The 19,605-nt window shown below is 39.2% G+C and overlaps 2 protein-coding genes across 2 annotated transcripts in view; both read left to right on the forward strand.

Annotated features, from left to right (window-relative positions):
- LOC136677597 (adhesion G protein-coupled receptor E3-like) overlaps positions 1-19,605 on the forward strand; it is a 159,269-nt gene that overhangs the window by 31,132 nt on the left and 108,532 nt on the right. The gene's annotated exons all lie outside the window — the stretch shown is intronic.
- On the forward strand, positions 1,707-17,680 carry LOC136687608 (uncharacterized). Its single transcript, XM_066662113.1, has 10 exons — positions 1,707-1,796; positions 2,217-2,384; positions 3,640-3,727; positions 6,162-6,275; positions 7,278-7,331; positions 8,188-8,547; positions 8,648-8,704; positions 10,645-11,058; positions 16,005-16,391; positions 17,637-17,680. Exons 1-10 carry the CDS (start codon positions 1,707-1,709, stop codon positions 17,678-17,680), a joined length of 1,776 nt encoding a protein of 591 aa, XP_066518210.1.

Here is a 19,605-nt window from a genome sequence, read left to right on the forward strand (position 1 = left end):
TCGATCTTAAGTAATCTAAATGCTTTTTATATTTTTTTCCTTTAATTTCCCTATTTTAATTGTTCTAAATGCCTTTGATGTGTTTTATTCTTGCTCTTAATTTCAACAGCTTTTTACTGTTTCTTTTGACTCTGTTGAGCACCTTGTGTATGAAAGGTGCTCTATGAATTGCCTCCCCTCTACATTGGCATGGTGTTAAGTAAAACATCCACAAGAGGGCACAGATTTAGAAGTTATAGACACCTACCTACATGTTGACAGAGGAGGAAGCAATAGTCTGTAAAGGCTTTAAACACTTCAACTCATGGAGACGGAGAATTCTATTCACTAACATCGTCAATAAATGAAACTAAACATAAATGACATTTCTAGTGCTTTAGGACATCTGCTGGGGGGTTGAGTAAAATCTGAGAAAATGAGAAATATGTGGAAAGACAATTGAGTGAAAACAGCTAAAAAAAGAGTTTCTGCACCTGACTGCTGTGCCCTCGAGTCGGGGGGAAAACACGCACGTTATTATTTAAAGAAACAGGTGCCGAATCCAGCTGTGAACAGGGGTGTTTACACATGGGCGAAAGCAGTTGTGTGGTTTAATTCTTGTAGTTTTTTATCAAAGCATGTCACAGATGTTTCACTGTGCTCATTTGTGGTTGTGACAAGTATATTTTCCATTTAAATAAAATAAATTGAAATATGGGCGGCACAGTGATGCAGCGGGTAGTGTCCATGGGGGTCCTGTGTTAATTAATCCAGATGTGGCACTGATATCTTTCTGTGGCTGAATTGCACTCACCCTCAGATCGAGGAAGGAATAGTCTTTTGTGGAGTCTGTGGGAATTCAGGAAATGACTGCTGTTATTACAGATCCACAGCGATTCGTGTCAAAGCCTGCCCAGGACACTATTACGTCTATGAGTTTGTCAATCAACACTTCTGTGATGACGCTTACTGTGCAGGTACTGCTTTAGTATTTTAATGTTTGGATGGTGATTTTTCCAATGGGTAGCTTGTATTTATACAATTAGCCAAAGTAATTTGTTTCCTTATTCAAACAATAGATTATTCTTCCTGCAAAGTACAACCTCATTTTTAGAAAAGCTTGGATTTTTTTTCTTCTGTGATTTGCTAATTTTCTTGAACTTTTATTTAACTGACAAATGATCCAATGAAATGTATTCCAATGTTTTCACTGACTAACTTTCATTGATTCATTCATTGTCTGTAACCGCTTATCCAGTTCAGATCACGGTGGATCTGGAGCCTACCCAGAATCACTGGGCGCAAGGCAGGAACACACCCTGGAGGTGGCACCAGTCCTCCACAGGGCGACAAACACTCACACATTCACTCACACCTATGGACACTTATTTGAGTCACCAATCCACCAGTCGATGTGTGTTTTTGAACCATGGGAGGAAACTGGAGCACCCGGAGGAAACCCACGCAGACACGGGGAGAACACACCAAACTCCTCACAGACAGTCACCTGGAGCGGGACTTGAACCCACAAGCTCAAGGACTCTGGAGCTGTGTGACTGCACCACTACCTGCTGCACCACTGTGCCACCCCTACTGACCAACTTATGTTTAGTAAGTACAAAGAAATGTTTTATTTCATGCCTACAACACACTTTCATGAGCTACAGCAACATGTCAACTATCCTGAAACCCAGCTTCTTCACAACTCAGTGAAAATCAAGGAAACCATGATGTCTGCTGTGGTGTCAGCCACACTGCCCAGAACTAACAACACTGCACTCCCCACACCAGTCAACTTCACTCTGAAACACATTGCAGTGAGTCATGTGATGTAATTCATCTCTAGCCAAAGTAGTTCAATATATTGTTCTGTTCCTTCAAGTTGCAGTGTAGTTAGTAGACTATCAGGTGTGCTGAGTTGCTGATATTGTACCGCGCCAACTAGGTCCACTGTTGGTTGCAGACTGGGCCACTCTTATATGAGCTTGAGACAGGGGAGCTGTAAACTGAGTCAGGAAGCTGAACTCCCAAAGTATAAAATAATGTCAAGTTGGCCCACAAGGGAACGAATTTGCTACCTGTTCCATTCAACGGAGAGAGAGAGAGAGCTGCATAATCTGCAGGAGAGAGGGATGTGTTTTTCAATTTCAATTTTTGAAGATGAACACAGGCACAGGCAGGGATTTTCTGGTCAGATTCAGCATGGTATTAAAACTATACTATTCTTTTTTGTTTAGGAAATTGATCCTAATGGTACATTGTCCTGTGTGTACTGGAATAACACTGAGTGGGTTGCAGATGGCTGTGAACTCCTCCAGTCCAACAACAGTCACAATGTGTGCTCCTGTGTTCACCTCTCGACCTTTGCTCTCATCATTGAGACCCACCCACCCCTGGATGATGATGTAAGATTGATTAAAGATCTCTGTATCAAAGGAATTTTAAGATAAAGCACATGAAGTTTTGCCTCACTTGTGTGATCCTAATAGCTTATTTAAAAAGAAAATAGTAAGCACAGCATTTTCAGCAAACTATTTCAGTTTTATAAAAAGCATTGTTTATATTTGGCAAACTTTAACAATCAAATTGGTATGTATCACAGCTTGCAAATTCTGTTTGTGGCCAGCTGGGATATTTCAGCTCTTGTTTTAAGAAATCTTCACATGCAGTTCTTCCTAAAGGAAAATTCTACTGCTTATAGTTTGCTCAGGAGACAAAATGATGATTCTCCTAAAGTTCCTTAGGAGAAAAAGAAAGAGACAAAAATGAGACATGAGAAACAAGAGAGGGATAAAGGACAGATTACGGTGTAGTTCATCTGGCAAATCTGAACCCAGTTTGAGACTTTACTGAGATCTCCACTGAAACTCCAGAGGAGACACGTGTGAGATCACTGAGGCCTTAGTGTCAGGAGACACATTTTAGGAGCAGGAGACTCACGCTAAAGTGTCCTTTATTGTCTCCTTTGATCTCGTTGTTGTCTAGGAGGTTGGCCATTTATATGGATACACACGTGGGCCATTTATGTGGATACACCTTAACATTAACTTCCTGTTTGTGGCACATTAGTATATGGGAGGGGGAAAACTTTTCAAGATGGTGGCCATTTTGAAGTCAGCCATTTTGGATCCAACTTTTGTTTTTTCATTGGGAAGAGGATCATGTGACACAGCAAACTTATTGGGAATTTCAGAAGAAAAACAACAACAAAAAAAGCTTGATTTTAACGTAACTTGACCCTCTTGGAAGTTGGATCCAAAATGGCCGACTTCAAAATGGCCACCATGGTCATCACCCATCTTGAAAAATATTCCCCTTCCCATATACTAATGTTCCACAAACAGGAAGTTAATATCACCAACCATTCCTATTTTATTAAGGTGTCTCCATAGAAATGGTCCACCCGTGTATCCATATAAATGGCCCACCCTGTAGTTTATCCTAGGAAAATCAAATTAGATATGCTTATATTTTTTTTTACATATACCTGTCACTACTGTTCTCACATTTTCTCAAACATCATCTTTTTTAAATAATACCAAGTACACCAATTTCTACCATTTTACATCTCTTCAAACACCTCAGACACCAGATCACTAGGAGTGTTTACACAATGAAAGACTGGGATTTTATAACAGGTTCTTGTGTGTTGTTTTTCAGAGTAATACTGTGATGGACGTGGTAGGAACCATAGCTGTGGTCGTGGGGCTGGTGTTCCTGAGCTTGGCCCTGCTGACTTTTGCCTTTTGTCAATGAAATCCAAAAGTGACCAACACAGCTCTAATCAACCTGTGCTTAAACCTGCTGCACGCCCAACTCCTCTTTCTGCTCACACAGAGATTCCTCCATTTTACTAAACCTCCACAGGTGGGTATTTTCTGTTTTTCAATCATAGTCAGTTTCCAAGGGCAAACACTCCACATACCAAGCACTGACTTTATGCACAGACTTCCACACAAACATTTGTACACACTAATTACCTTATAGAACAATGCAAATCATCACTGTTTTACTCCTCCATCTGTTAGCCAGTATGGCTACTACTGAGGACTTTCACCACAGAGTGACCATGCATATCACAGCTCTCTATAGGGTACAAGACAATGCAACAAACCCTCCTTCTTCTCCTCAATGTATATACAACACATGTCCAGTGAATATGTGTCACGCCCTTGTCTCGTCAGGTTTGTTTTCTGTCTCCGCACATGGCTTTGTTTTGTTTATGTTCATGCCCCGCCTTGGTTCCGCCTCCTCGTCTTTTCCCTTGTTATCCGTTTCAGGTGTTTCTTGTTTGTTGTGTTATTTAAGTCCCCTTCCCTCACTTCTTGTTGTCGTTCATTGTTCCTTGTTTCGCGTTCATTGTGCTTCGTAGTGTTCCTTGTTTTTTGTGCATTGCTCCCTTGTTGTTCTTTGTACTGTTCTTTGGATTATAGTGTTCTTCGTATCGTTTCTATCGATGTTGTTCTCGTGTTTGTTTCTAGTTGCCCGGTTTGTTCATGCCCCTAGGTTTGTTGTTCTTCATATGGTTTGCCATCAAGTTCGTTTATGTTTGTTTTGTTAAGTTCTTGTAAATAAAGTCTGTGTTATTAGCGTTTGCGTCCGCCCTCCGTTAGGCCGCACCCCACGCCCCTAACAATATGACCACCTGGGCTGTTTCAGCATAGACCCTGAGTGGAGACATTTCACATAATGCTTCTCACTTTCCTACCAGCTGTCTGTATACGAATATAGTGCACCACACACTTTCTCTTCACTGGAAATATTTAATCATTTAAATTTTGAAAATATCAGTGCATTTTCTAAAATAAATAAATACATAAATAAATCAAAGTAATCAGAAATCTTTTGGGAAAAAACACTAATGGAGGAGCTCGTCATATTTAGGTTGTTAAAAAACATCACTCAATCATCATTTTGTTATGAATTTTTCCAAATAAACATATCACTGTCATTTATATGGCAAGAAGTAACTTTAGGATTAGACAGGTTCTGCTCACACAGTTTCTCAAATATTTATGCTTTTATTTTTTTAGCACCTCTAGCTGTTCTCACTACCTCTCAGATGAACATCTGATCTAAAATGTACCTGGCTACAGGTGGTTCCTATGTCATAGCTAATTTACACTGACATCTTAGAGGCTGATCTGTTGTAGAAAGATTTATGGTGCCCCATGAAGTCCAAATTGAATGAGGTCATCAATCAATGGCATTAGAAATGCATCACCTTTAGACAGTGAACTGATCTTTCTGAAGTCAATGCAGACTCCTAGTGATCCATCTGGCTTTAAAAAATTAACGGATGTTTCAATGGCAATTAAATTTAGTATGAAATAAATTTCATCAGTTAATCTGACACTCAGTAAGGCCTGTGCCGATGGGTCATCTTTAAGGCAAACAAAATGCTGGAGCATGGCAGTCAATTCCTGGTTCAAAACCAGCTCCTTCTACACTCTGGATCATCACAGCCATTTATGAAACCATTATTTCCACTTCTTCATGAGGTTTACATTATAATATTTTCCATTTATCAAACCATTTATCCAATGTTTGCTTGATGAAATTGAAATCTTCTGACCTGGCTTCAGCTCTCTCAGTTAAGCATTGTGTTTATATTAAAGATCATTACAGCATGAATAATGTACATAAAATCAATCCCCCTTCCTTGGTGATGATTTCAGTAAATTATTTCAGGAGCATAGTATTTTTCCAGCAGTAAAACAACTGGTAAAAAAGTCCCTTAGATAACTAGATGACTGCATAATCCTTCTCAATGGAAAGCAGCAAGACATGTCAGGGGGCCTAGACCTCACACTAAAACAAAAGCTGTTCCGTGCGTCTTATCAACATCACTGCTGGGGTAATGGTAGGATGAAGCCTAGCAATTTCATGCAAAGTCTTGTGCTTTGAATTTTGGAAAATCCACATTCCAAGTCAGATTGTATTAAGAGACTGTACAGGACACTCAAATACCAATGTACTTAAAAAACTTAGATTACACCTACAGCATCTCAGTCTCATTTGATGTTAGTGTTGCTCTGGGCGTTGATCCCAAGGCACTTGAGGAATGCTGGACCACCTGTCAGTTGCATAAGACTGAAGCACACTCTTTGTCTGCAGGAATTGTGTGCAGTGATGGCAGGTGTTCTACATTTCCTCTTCCTCTCTGCATTTGTTCATTGAAGCTGTGCTGCTCTTCATCCAAGTGTGGAATCTCACAAAGATCAGGTCAAAGCAGGAGGAGATTAAGCGCAAGAGGCTGGTTGTGATTGGATATGTTGTTCCTCTGGTTGGAGTGGGTGTGTCTGCTGGGCTTTTTCATGAAGGATACAGCAGTGAAAAGTAAGTGTGCCCCCTAGTTTGATATGTTCTCCCTATGTCTGCGTGGGTTTCCTTCTGTTCTTTGGTTTCCTTTCATGGTCCAACAACTGTTTGTAGCAGTGGCGGATGCTGGTCTTTCAAGAGGGGAAGCTCAATTTCGGCCTACATCATAAAATGTGTCGGTTTATTTATACGTAAATTCTACCCTCCGTTCCTTTTTAAGAAAATGATTTGTGACCCTGTCGTACCAACAAGGCGTCTTTTACAGGCACTTGACTAGTGTCCTCTCAATGGCCAGGAGAGCTAGACTGCTTAAACGGCCTCGGCCCATGTGAAGTGTGTCCGCCTGTGATCCCACGGATCTTTACACTAAATGATCGCTGTCAAACCTAAACACACCAATAAAATAAACCACCTATTTGGGTCATGAATATAGTTCTAACCCTCACCCTGGTAACTTTTTTGTGCCTTATCCACAATAAGACGTGCCTGGAGCAAACTGAAGTAGCCTTCTCCAGTAAAATCCCTCTTGTCCGAGTGGGAGGGAGAAAGCAAATGAATGAGAAAATGGCATCATCCAGTACAAATAACTGAGTTGCCAGAAAATTATTTTTGCTTTTTTAGTATTTAATGGAATATATTGAGTTCGGGAAATTGACTGGAAATTGTCTTGAAACAACACTTATATTATTTATGTTACCAAAACTCAATAAAACACCAAATGAAAAAGCGGTTAAAGCAGTGCATATATTTAAGTGTTGGCTGAAGGCCACCAGAATGACTTTATAGAGTGTATCAGAGATATTCAAATGTCACTAAATAAAAGTTTGAGACAAGTCAAGAGTCTTTAGGTTAGAGTCAGGGTCAGGTCATGAGTCTTTAGATAGACAGTGAATGAATGAATGAATTAATAATGTAGTGTGTGTTTTACACACAGCTGAATTAATGATTACTCAGCAGTTCTTAAATCTCTCCACTAGGGGTCCCCCTGCTCCTGCTAACTACCATCACTAAAGGAATGGCTGCAGATTTAAGTAAGTGAGACCTAAAGCAAACCAGACTAATAAATAAAGTTTATGTTCACAGTTAAAGAGTGAATAGTTATTCATTAAGTGTTTAGTCTAAACACAGCAGTAAACAGAATTAAATTTAGTTTAGAAAGGAGAGCAGGTGTTTGGCTCAGGTTTTGTCAAATGTTTTGCAACATAATTAAATAACCCCTGGTTTAGTAAGAGTAATCTGTACCGCTTCACAATAAGACTACACCTTTTATAAATGGTTTACAAGCTGATATTAACGGTTATTAATTAGGTTGTAAACACATTAAAAGACATTAATTATCATGTATAACACATAGATAGATAGATAGATAGATCAGTGACAGGTTGTTTGCCAGATAGTGAACCCACTTTCATCTGCATTGTCTTCTCCATCAGTCAACATTAAGCCTGTCAACTTCATCAGATGTTTTTTAATAAGTTTAATGATTTAACAACCAACTTTAATCCATTACCCACTGATAGATGATATTTTTAGACATTGATGACAATGTGATGCACCTTAACATATGAAATGACTAAATTCACATTAACATTGGCTTATTATTTACCTTAGATTTTTTATTGCCTGACACTTTCACTATTAGGCAAAAAGCGGTCACTGTTATGCTTCCTATCTCTGTGTTAAAATTATTATCAATGATAATTAAGGTGTTTATTGCACTGTTATTAATCAGACTGTAAACAGCTGTCTAAATCATATATAAACCTTTGTATGTGTAGTCTGGTTTTAAAGTGGTACTGAGTTATCTTGTGAAGTTCACATTGTGTAAATTAGTAGAACAAAAGTATACCTATTTATCATTTGTTTATATCTTTTTTTCACCAAAAGCTGATCCCTGCAACAACTACACTTCTCTGGATCAACCCTGGAGAGGCACCAATGCGACTGGACTCTACATCTGTGATCAATACTTCACCTGGAACGGCTGGTACCGGCTGCTGTATTACGGAATGAGTGTCCATATGCCAGAGAGCTGTGTTAATTCATGGAAATGTGGCTCTTATTACCCTCTGTGGCTGAACGGCCCTCACCCTCAGATCACAGATGGAATAGTCACTCGTGGGGTCTGTGGGAGTTGGAGTAACTGCTGTTACTGGTCTCTATCAATTCAAGTCAAAGCCTGCCCAGGAAACTATTACGTCTATAAGTTTGTCAGTCCAGTGGGTTTCTGTGGAGCTTACTGTGCAGGTACCGTGTTTGTCTTTTGACTTGTGTTTTCCAGGAGCAGTTCTTTAAATCTGATTGTATTCCCAACTTTGTATAAAGTATTTAATATTTTCTTTCTCAGATGTGAACACCATCGCTCCAAACGCTGCCAACAGCACTGTCTCATCCACAAACACCAGTAAGTTACTAATGTGCAACACATTTCTCAGCATAAAACACTGTGTGAAACATCACATGCCTTCACATCTTCCCCAATCATCCTCACCATAACACACTCCTCCACTCTCACCTTCAGTGTGAAGTGTGCTCAGTTCCTGTGTAGCTGAGTGTGTATCTGTTCTATTTAGCTCTTTTTTTCCCTTGTTTTATAGCTCTGTGATTTTGGAACTTGCCCTTTATGTTCTGCTGATTTTAGAACCCAGTTTTGCTTTTGATGCCTTTGCTCAGCTTTTAACAAAGATGTCTTCTTTGTTCTTTGTTTAAATTGTTCAGCAAATAGATGTTTCCCAACTCAACACAAGCTGACCATAAAAATGTGCTTGTGAACTAAAATGAAATGCATTTTATTGAAACACATTGTGATTTCACCCCAGCTTTTAATGTAGAAATATTCTTTGAAATTAAAAATATCAGTAATTATATAATTAATAACAAAAACAAACCTTTTAACTAAATGCAGTGCAGAACCTTAATCAATGTCAAAGGATGCCTGTGATTGTTATTTCTTAGAAATCCCCACTTGTCAGACATCAGGAAACGGTCATTAAAATACAACTCTTGTCATTTTGCTCCAGCAATTTGAGAGTTTATTAGTTTGTGTGAAGTCTGTGTGCAACTAAAGTTGGTACCATCCTAGTCTCACATTGCCAGACTCTATAGGGACAATCAAGTGCCTTTCACCATGTAATGTGGCCAAGAACTGCCTACTAATGCAGAAAAAGAAATTTGACTGACACACAAAAGAACAAATCACAATTTCCTTTTTTTTTTTGGCATGAAGAAGGCAGTCTTTATAATTGACTTTGGACCAGTACACAACATTAAACAGAGAGCCATTCAGAAAGCAACTGGCAGAATCCTGATACTGAGGTCAGGTTTGGGCACTGACAATATCAGACTCTTAACTTGTGGGTCCGTGTCTGACACTGGTGCCACTCTGACTGGCTATGTACTCTGGTCAAAGACTAGCTGTAACCTCAAGGTTAAGTATAACAGATTTATTCTGATTGCAATTTCAGCAGGTTTATAAAGAGCATTGCAGCATTTTCCTAAATGTATCAGAGTGTGTATAGGTGCTTTTCTGTAAAATATAAGAAATACAGAACATGTAATTGCAATCTGTAATTCAGCAATACAAACAATTGTCATGAAATAATACTTAGCCACTGAACTATTTATTAATGAGGAGAAGTAAGAATAATATTAATGCACAATGCAGTGGGAAATACTATGTACATCATGCTATTATATATTTGTACCATGAGATGGCGCTCTGACACCACAAATAACACATATGCACAGCCTGCTAATCCAATATGTCTACTGTTCATGTGTCTGGTCAATGAAGAGAACACATGGCAGACATGCTGTGGTAATTTCGCTGGCACCATTACTACAAGTCCAATGACTGGAGGAACGCTACAGAGGCCACAATCAAACAACATGAGAACATACATCCTGAAATACAATATGAACTACTCTAGGTGTACAGTGTCCCCACAGAGGTTTCCAACAGTTCTGTAGGGTATGCCAACTAAAGTGTACGTATAAATTTATGAAATGACCAGCACATGATTAGAATAAACAGGGGCAAATGCAACAGCATCCTAAAGAAACAACAGGGCACTCACACTGTCATAAACGCATGCAGAAACACAACAGGCAATTATCTTTACATTCACAATTGGAGCAGCTCGACTCACCATGGCATGTGCAGGTGTCTCAGTCCAATGCATGAGGTAGGCTCCCCAGTCCAGCAGGAGTTTTCCACAATTTGTTTATAATAATTCATATTTGCAAAACTGTCCATTTGTCTTATGGTGTTCCTCTTTGAACAGCTGTTGTGTTATTTTGGGAGAGTAGAGGTAAAGATTCCTAACACAATACTTCTTTTTGCAGCAGACAACTCCGACCCCTGCAATGTCTACACTGTTCTCAGCGATGACTGGAGAAAACTAGATAGTTTATATTACACCGGCTACAGTGGTCATGATGACACTCTTGTTGAATGGAGTGGCTGGTATCGACTGTATCTTAAAGGAAGCAGTGCTCAGATCGCTGAATCTGCTTGGTGTTCGAGTTACATGACCTGTGGAGGTTACACACCACTTTTACTCGGAGGAACTCATCCACTGCCACAGGACGGCATCGTCACCAGAGAAATCTTTGGGTCCTATAGCTATGTGACTGATGGCTCACAGTGTGGTTCACTAAAATCAAACCCAATCCAAGTCAAAGCCTGTTCAGGAAATTACTCCGTTTACAGACTCGTCAAACCAGCTTTATCAATCCCAATACCAACATACTGTGCAGGTGAAGACTGTTGTTTCATTTATTATTTTATTTGTTTAATTCATTTAAAAAAATTGCTGATCAGGGCTGCATTAAATATCCACCAAATGTAGATGAAAATACAAGATATAGTAGTTGTGTAGTGTAGTAGTGTAGCTGTAGATTATGTGTTAGCAGTTGAGTTAAGATTATGAGTTAGCATGTTGAATAATGTTAGTATGTAACTTGTAAGGTTAGCTTTTGGTATACATGGAGACATAATTAGATGCATAGGGTATTAGAGTGTTTATTTGACGGTAAATGCCTTGAGGTTAACGTGATGCTGAGTGGTTGTAGTAATAAAGTGTTTGTGCATGAGGGAAATATATTACAGAGGGTGTGAAGACTTTAAATATTGATAAATGAGGTGAGGCGTGAGATTGGAAATTGTTGGCAGATGTAGGACAACAGGTCCCAGAGTGCATTGCATTAACTACACTGAGGCCAGATGGTGTTGTATTCTGAAAGTATATGGATAGTTTATTTCATAGAGTTAATAATTCCATTTGACGATGCAGTAGATGAAGCTTTTGAAAGGAAGAAATGGAAGTATGCAGACTTGAACTGAAGATGGCAGGCGCATGTAAGGTGAGTGGAAATAGGTGTTAGTGGATTTGTAGTGAAGTCCACAATCTTTGCTTGTGCAGTTTGGCATCAGCGGCTGAAAACTAAGGACAGCTTTAAAGGAGTTATCAGAAGTAGCTGAAGGGCAGTGGTTGTGGACAAAGACAGCACAGACTATTTGAAGAAATACACTACAAATATGGATTGGCTGAGGTGTGTTTTAGGTGTGTGGAGGACAGGCAGGTGAGTGGGGTGCTGTGTGTTTAACGGTTGCTGATGATGTATCACCTGAAGCTAGGTGCTGACCGGATCATAAACAGCCACAACAAGATTAATGGTGAGGTGAAGAACACTTAAATGTTCAACAAAAGATGATAGTAAATATGTTGTGGTTACTGGTAGGAAGAGTGTAAGAGCTGGCTTTTCTCTACTCCTCCGTGTACTGAGTACATTTGTCTCCTACATTTGTCTCTCAACATGAACTCAGGCTAATAACTCCAGACATGACAATTCATTATAGGGAAGCAATGCAAGAGCCAATAAACCAAAAGCCATTAACCAAGTCAAAGCCAACTGAGTAGCACAGCTGGCTATCAACTACTGCTACTCAGTTAACTTTGACTTGGTTTATCTCTTTTGGCTCTTGAAGTTAGAGAGAACAAATCACCCAGAGTTTCTACTCTTTTCTGCTTCTTTATCCAATCAGAACTGAGTGTGTGTCTGTAATCTGTAATCTTAATGTAATAAACACATCACTTTAGTTCAGATGTTTAAAATCATGGCTGAAAGCAGCAGGAATGTCATGAATGAAGTCAGCAGAGCAGATTAAATGTTTGTAGAAACATCCAAAACAATTATCAGTATTTTCAGACGTTTAATGCAGTTATATTTATACAATTATATTATAGAAAAATACTGTTATTAAGACAATTCACCAATAAATAAACTGAATTCAATAAATGTTAATTGCACATGATTACTTTAGCCCTATTAATCATACTTTTTATGTTTTTATGCACTAATTTTAAGATAAAAATGAAAATAATTGTGTATTAATAATTTTTCAAAGGAACTGAAACAAAGGAATTAATTTAAATTTATGCTCTAAAATATTTATATAAAACGGATAGGTTTTTTTTCCTCCTCAGTCCACATGATAGTTTTAATACAAACCGGATTCCAAAAGAGTTGAGACACTAAACAAATTGTGAATAAAAACTGAATGCAATGATGTGGAGGTGCCAACATCTAATATTTTATTCAGAATAGAACACAAATCACAGATCAAAAGTTTAAACTGAGAGAATGTATCATTTTAAGGGAAACATATATTGTTTCAAAATTTCATAGCGTCAACAAATCTCAAAAAAGTTGGGACAAGGCCATTTTTTACCACTGTGTGGCATCCCCCCTTCTTCTTACAGCACACAACAGACGTCTGGGGACAGAGGAGACCAGTTTCTCAAGTTTAGAAATAGGAATGCTCTCCCATTCATGTCTAATACAGGCCTCTAACTGTTCAATCGTCTTGGGCCTTCTTTGTCGCACCATCCTCTTTATGATGCACCAAATACTCTCTATAGGTGAAAGATCTGGACTGCAGGCTGGCCATTTCCGTACCCGGATCCTTCTCCTACATAGGCATGATGTTGTGATTGCTGCAGAATGTGGTCTGGCATTATCTTGTTGAAAAATGCAGGGTCTTCCCTGAAAATGATGACGTCCAGATGGGAGCATATGTTGTTCTAGAAACTGAACATAGTTCTCTGCATTAATGGTGACTTTCCAGACATGCAAGCTGCCCATGCCACAAGCACTAATGCAACCCCATACCATCAGTGATGCAGGCTTCTGAACGGAGCGTTGATAACAACTTGGGTTATCCTTGTCCTCTCTGGTCCGGATGACATGGCATCCCAGTGTTCCATAAAGCAGCGGTCTGCAATCTTTTTTGCACCATGGACCGGTTTCATCTAAGAAATCCTTTTCACAGACTGGCCTTCATATGCTCAGGCCTTGCTCAATAATCGTTAATGACTTAATCTAATAATAAATCATCCGCAGTGGTCTTATGTCAAATGCAAACATCAACAGACAATAAACAACCTTTTGTTCATAAATTAATAATCAACAACATCTCTGTAAACGAAAATATTTATTTTAGAACGAAAATCCTTTCTAATAAGAAATAATTATTATAAAAAACTAAACTCGATTCAAGTGACAATACTGGTCATTTCTATATAAAAGGGTGAACACGTCAATCAAATAATAATAATGTCAATTACTGAGAGCCCTGAGCATGTTTCTCTGCAACGTGCCTGTCCCATCTCAGAATAATGGGAGACATTGACATCTGAAGTGGGTTCAGTACATTCAGTCTGTTATAGTCATAGTTTCGTTTTGCTTGCGGTCACTACAGAAAAACCTGCTTCACAAAGATAGGTGGTTGGAAATGGAAGCAGGGCTTTCAATGCCTTTTGGGTGATCTCAGGATTATTCTGCCTCGATTTTAACCCAGATCACTGGCACAGTTGTTGTTTGAAACATACTTTTAAGGCCACCGTCATTTGCAATGTCCAGCAGTTGATCCTCTTCTAGCACGGACAGGCTCCATTCACAAGGTTTGTTTACAAATGGGTCGCGGATCCATTCTTTCGCCGTCCGTGGGTTACGCATGTATGCGTCTGTGAGTCATTCCGCACAGAAGTCAAAATATGTTTTCAAAATAAAACATCAACATTTAGACTTATAATAAAAAAATAAAAATAAAAAATATAAAGTTCTGTGCGGCCCGGTACCTAATGGCCCACGGCCCGGGACCGGGTCGCGACCCGGTGGTTGGGGACCGCTGCCATAAAGAACTTCAAATCGTGACTCATCTGACTACAGAACAGTCTTCCATTTTGCCACACTCCATTTTAAAAGACCCCTGGCCCAGTGCAAACGTTTGAGCTTGTGGAGCTTGCTTAGAAATGGCTTCCTCTTTGCACTGTAGAGTTTCAGGTGGCAACGGCAGATGGCACGGTGGATTGTGTTGTGTTTTCTGGAAGTATTCCTGAGCCCATTCTGTTATTTCCTTGACAGTGGCATTCCTGTTTGAGGTGCAGTGACGTTTAAGGGCCCGGAGATCACGAGCATCCAGTAGATTTTTACGGCCTTGACCCTTACGCACAGCAATTGTTCCAGATTCTCTGAATCGTTTGATGATGTTATGCACGGCTGATGATGATAACTTAAAAGTCTTTGCTATTTTACGCTGGGTAACCCCATTCTGGTATTGCTGCACTATCTTTCTGCGCAACAATGGTGGAATTGGTGATCCTCTTACCATCTTGGCTTCAGAGAGACTCTGACACCCTGAGAAGCTCTTTTTATACCCAATCATGTTGTCAATTGACCTAATTAGTGTTAATTGGTCTTCCATCTGTTCGTTATATACTCAATTTCCTTTTTCCAGCCACTTATTGCTACTTGTCCCAACTTTTTTGGCATTTGTTGACACTGTGAAATTTTGAATAAACACATTTTTCCTTTAAAATGTTACATTTACTCAGATTAAACTTTTGATTTGTCATCTATGTTCTATTACGAATAAAATATTGACATTTGCCATCTCCACATCATTGCATTCAGTTTTTATTCACAATTTGTTTAGTGTCCCAAATTTTTTGGAATCCGGTTTGTAGTTTTAATGGTGTTACATTTTTTATAACAATATACATATGGTGTAAACATAACAGATTAAACCTTGAAAACATTTGTACAGTGTAAAGAAATCTTTACAGAAGCAAGATGACATTTAAAATTGTAAGTAGCTTAATGACAGCACTTTCACTGTTATTGCTGCCAAAATTATAATATACAGTTCAGACAGATTGTGTTAATATAACATTAAAAAGAAAATACTTGTTAAAAAGACATGTAACATTCAGAAGGACTAAGTTATAGATTTCAGCAGAAGAGCTCTGATCTGTTTTATTTTGTTGTGTGAAGTCCAACTCTGCCAATATCAATGTGCTTGAATGGTTCACAGCACAGAAATCCTGATAATAATTTTCTGTACACCTTCCAACAGGGCACACCTCCACTCCCCTTTTAAATGACACCCAGGTGTTGCTATGGCATTCAAGGCAGTTGCTGGGATTTTATTTTTCAAATTGGTTGCTATAGCAATTGACATGTATCTAGTACAATGGGTTGTCAGTTGGTTTCAATATCTTAAAAAGTTATAGCAAACACAAAACTATAATATTTATAGTCACAACCAAAACTATTTTTTGACAGTTGAATAAATTAGATTTTCTTTAGTAAAACTGATGTTCAACTATTTATTCATATTTACACCTCTTTTTTTGTGACAGTTGTTTTCAGTTTACCCAGTTATAATCCCTGCAACAACTACACAACTCTGAACCAGTCATGGAGAGGCATTAATGAAACTGGAGGAAACAACTGTGACAACAGCCTCACCTGGAACGGCTGGTACCGACTGCTGTATTACGGGATGAGTGTCCGTATGCCAGAGAGCTGTGTTAATCGATCCAGATATAGCACTGATATTGCTCTGTGGCTGAATGGCTCTCACCCTCAGATCACAGATGGAATAGTCACTCGTGGAGTCTGTGGGAATTCAGGAAGTAGCTGCTGTTATTTCAGATTCACACCAATTCGAGTCAAAGCCTGTCCAGGAAACTATTACGTCTATGAGTTTGTCAGACCAAACTTCTGCAATGCAGCTTACTGTGCAGGTACTGTGATTTATACTTCGTCTCATTTAACAACTTTAGATTATGTTCATGTAAAAATATATAGCATTGTATTACACTTGAATCTTGACTTGATTCCCTCTCTATATATAAGAACCAAATCAATTTCTGTCATAACTGCTGCCATTACTGCTAAACTGGAGACATCATCAACCTAAAGTACCTTAAGACTTCAGCCCAGAAAGCAGTGTAGCCTCTGTGGTTTAGAAAGACAATTGCATCTGGTTTAAGTTAGGCTTGAATGAGTCTTGATAATATGTGAATATTTTTGCTTAGAATCGGGTTCACAATTCAGAGTATTCATAAAAAACAACTTTATAAAGATGAAAAATCCATAAATACTGAACAACTGCATAGCTGAACTAGCAACATGTAGTATATAAACTCAAACAACAGAATAAACATTGGCAAGAATCATTAAACAAAATATACACACTCAGAACTAAAGATACTGTACAGGTTCATTTGTGTTCACTAATATGGAACAATATTGTAACTGTACCAAACGCTGTAAATGTCCAGTTGTGTTCCTTAGAAGTTCAATACATTATCGTCTCCAGATGGAGATATTTTCATTTTAGAACTGTGTAAAACAAAAGAACAAAATTAATTCATTTACTATCTGTAGCCGCTTATCCAGTTCAGGGTCACAATGGGTCCAGATCCTACCTGGAATCATTGGGTGCAAGGCAGGAATACACCCTGGAGGGGGCGCCAGTCCTTCACAGGGCAACACAGACACAAACATTCACTCACACACTCACACCTACGGACATTTTTGAGTCGCCAATCCACCTACCAACATGTGTTTTTTTTTTTTTTTTTGTGGGAGGAAACCGGAGCATCCGGAGGAAACCCACGCGGACACAGGGAGAACACACCAAACTCCTCACAGACCCGAGTCACCCAAATCAAACCCACAATCTCCAGGTCTCTGGAGCTGTGTGACTGCAACACTACCTGCTGTGCCACCGTGCCGCCCAAAGAATAAAATATAAAAAATATTTTAAAAATCCTGAAGATGAAATGGGGAGGTTTTCTCAGTACATAGCAGCAGAGATGGTACTGTAGGCTATAACAGAGAGGTTTATGTAACCCTCCAAGGATAGGCCTCTCCAAACCATCACTGACCCAATGCCAAAACAATCATACTGGATGATGTTGCAGACAGCATAACATTCACCATGGCATCTTTGGACTCTTTCATGTGTGTCATGTGTTGTAAAGTTTTCTGGCAAAAGCCAATTGAGCTGCATGATGCTGGACTGTGAGCACAGGTCCCAGTAGAGGATGTCAGGCCCTCAGGCCACCCTCTTGACATCTGTTTCTCAAAGTTTGATTAGAAACACACACCAGTAGCTTGTTGGAGGTCATTCTGTGGTGCTCAATCTGTGCTCCTCCTGTTCCTCCTCACACAAAGGAGTAGATAACAATCCTGCTGATTGATGCCCTTATGATTCCATTATTTTTTGTTAACATTGTACATTTTAAAAATTGCTGATTATTTGTTTATAATTAAGTTATGCCTGTGTTAATTAAGATTCTCTCTATTTAGCACTTCTAAATGTGCCCCTAGCCCTCCATGTCTCCCCTGTTATACTACAGGCCTATTTCCTTTATTTTGACTGTTTTCTTAACATTTGATTTTATAGATAACTATGAAGTATTACATTTAAAAGCGCACAACTACCATTTCATCATTATTCAGTTATTTTTGTTTATTAATTATCTGTTGATTTGACTGAATGTTTATGTGTTTTGTGTGTGTTCTGACATTGGATTTTCTTTTTGCAGATACCACATCTATCCTTGAAACACTATACACAGGTACACTATAATTTTAAATATTTCACTTTTCATCTCCTGATCAGAAAAAAGTTACTTTTTTCACTTTGTAGTGTTTAAATTAAATGTCTTGCATATATATGGAAACTGGGAATAAATGCATAGTTTATGGTCAGTTTTGCATCTGTGCTGCCCCTCTTGTTCAATTCACTATAGCGTTGGAGCTATGTAAAAATCAAAGATCAACTGTCTTTGCCCCAATACTGTGTGCCTAAATATCCATGGCTGATGTGACCTCGAGCAAGACACCTATTCCCCAGATACAGTGACTGTTCCCATTGTGTGTGCTCACTGCTCCTAGTGTGTGTGTGTGTGTGCTACAAACCGGATTCCAAAAAAGTTGGGACACTAAACAAATAGTGAATAAAAACTGAATGCAATGATGTGGAGGTGCCAACATCTAATATTTTATTCAGAATAGAACACAAATCACAGATCAAAAGTTTAAACTGAGAGAATGTATCATTTTAAGGGAAAAATATGTTGTTTCAAAATTTCATGGCATCAACAAATCCCCAAAAAGTTGGGACAAGGCCATTTTTTACCACTGTGTGGCATCCCCCCTTCTTCTTACAGCACACAACAGACGTCTGGGGACAGAGGAGACCAGTTTCTCAAGTTTAGAAAAAGGAATGCTCTCCCATTCATGTGTAATACAGGCCTCTAACTGTTCAATCGTCTTGGGCCTTCTTTGTCGTACCTTCCTCTTTATGATGCGTCAAATGTTCTCTATAGGTGAAAGATCTGGACTGCAGGCTGGCCATTTCAGTACCCGCATCCTTCTCCTACGTAGCCATGATGTTGTGATTGCTGCAGAATTCTGCCAAGAAGTCTTCCCTGAAAGAGATGACGTCTAGATGGGAGCATATGTTGTTCTAGAACCTGAACATAGTTCCCTGCATTAATGGTGTCTTTCCAGACATGCAAGCTGCCCATGCCACAAGCACTCATGCAACCCCATACCATCAGTGATGCAGGCTTCTGAATGGAGCGTTGATAACAACTTGGGTTATCCTTGTCCTCTCTGGTCCGGATGACATGGCGTCCCAGTGTTCCATAAAGAACTTCAAATCGTGACTCATCTGACCACAGAACAGTATTCCATTTTGCCACACTCCATTTTAAAAGACCCCTGGCCCAGTGCAAACATCTGAGTTTGTGGAGCTTGATTAGAAATGGCTTCCTCTTTGCACTGTAGAGTTTCAGCTGGCAACGGCGGATGGCACGGTGGACTGTGTTCACTGACAATGCTTTCTGGAATTATTCCTGAGCCCATTCTGTTATTTCCTTGACAGTGGCATTCCTGTTTGAGGTGCAGTGACGTTTAAGGGCCCGGAGATCATGAGCATCC

The sequence above is a fragment of the Hoplias malabaricus genome, chromosome 2 (assembly GCF_029633855.1).
Source record: "Hoplias malabaricus isolate fHopMal1 chromosome 2, fHopMal1.hap1, whole genome shotgun sequence".
NCBI lineage: Eukaryota > Metazoa > Chordata > Actinopteri > Characiformes > Erythrinidae > Hoplias > Hoplias malabaricus.

Bases quoted from the DNA above. Each gene is read 5' to 3' on its own strand.
- LOC136687608 (XM_066662113.1), top strand. From the start codon at position 1,707: ATGATGTCTGCTGTGGTGTCAGCCACACTGCCCAGAACTAACAACACT. The intron at 1,797-2,216 runs GTGAGTCATGTG...TTTTTTGTTTAG, and splicing joins TCACTCTGAAACACATTGCA to GAAATTGATCCTAATGGTAC. The intron at 6,276-7,277 runs GTGTGTCTGCTG...TCTCTCCACTAG, and splicing joins TGTTCCTCTGGTTGGAGTGG to GGGTCCCCCTGCTCCTGCTA.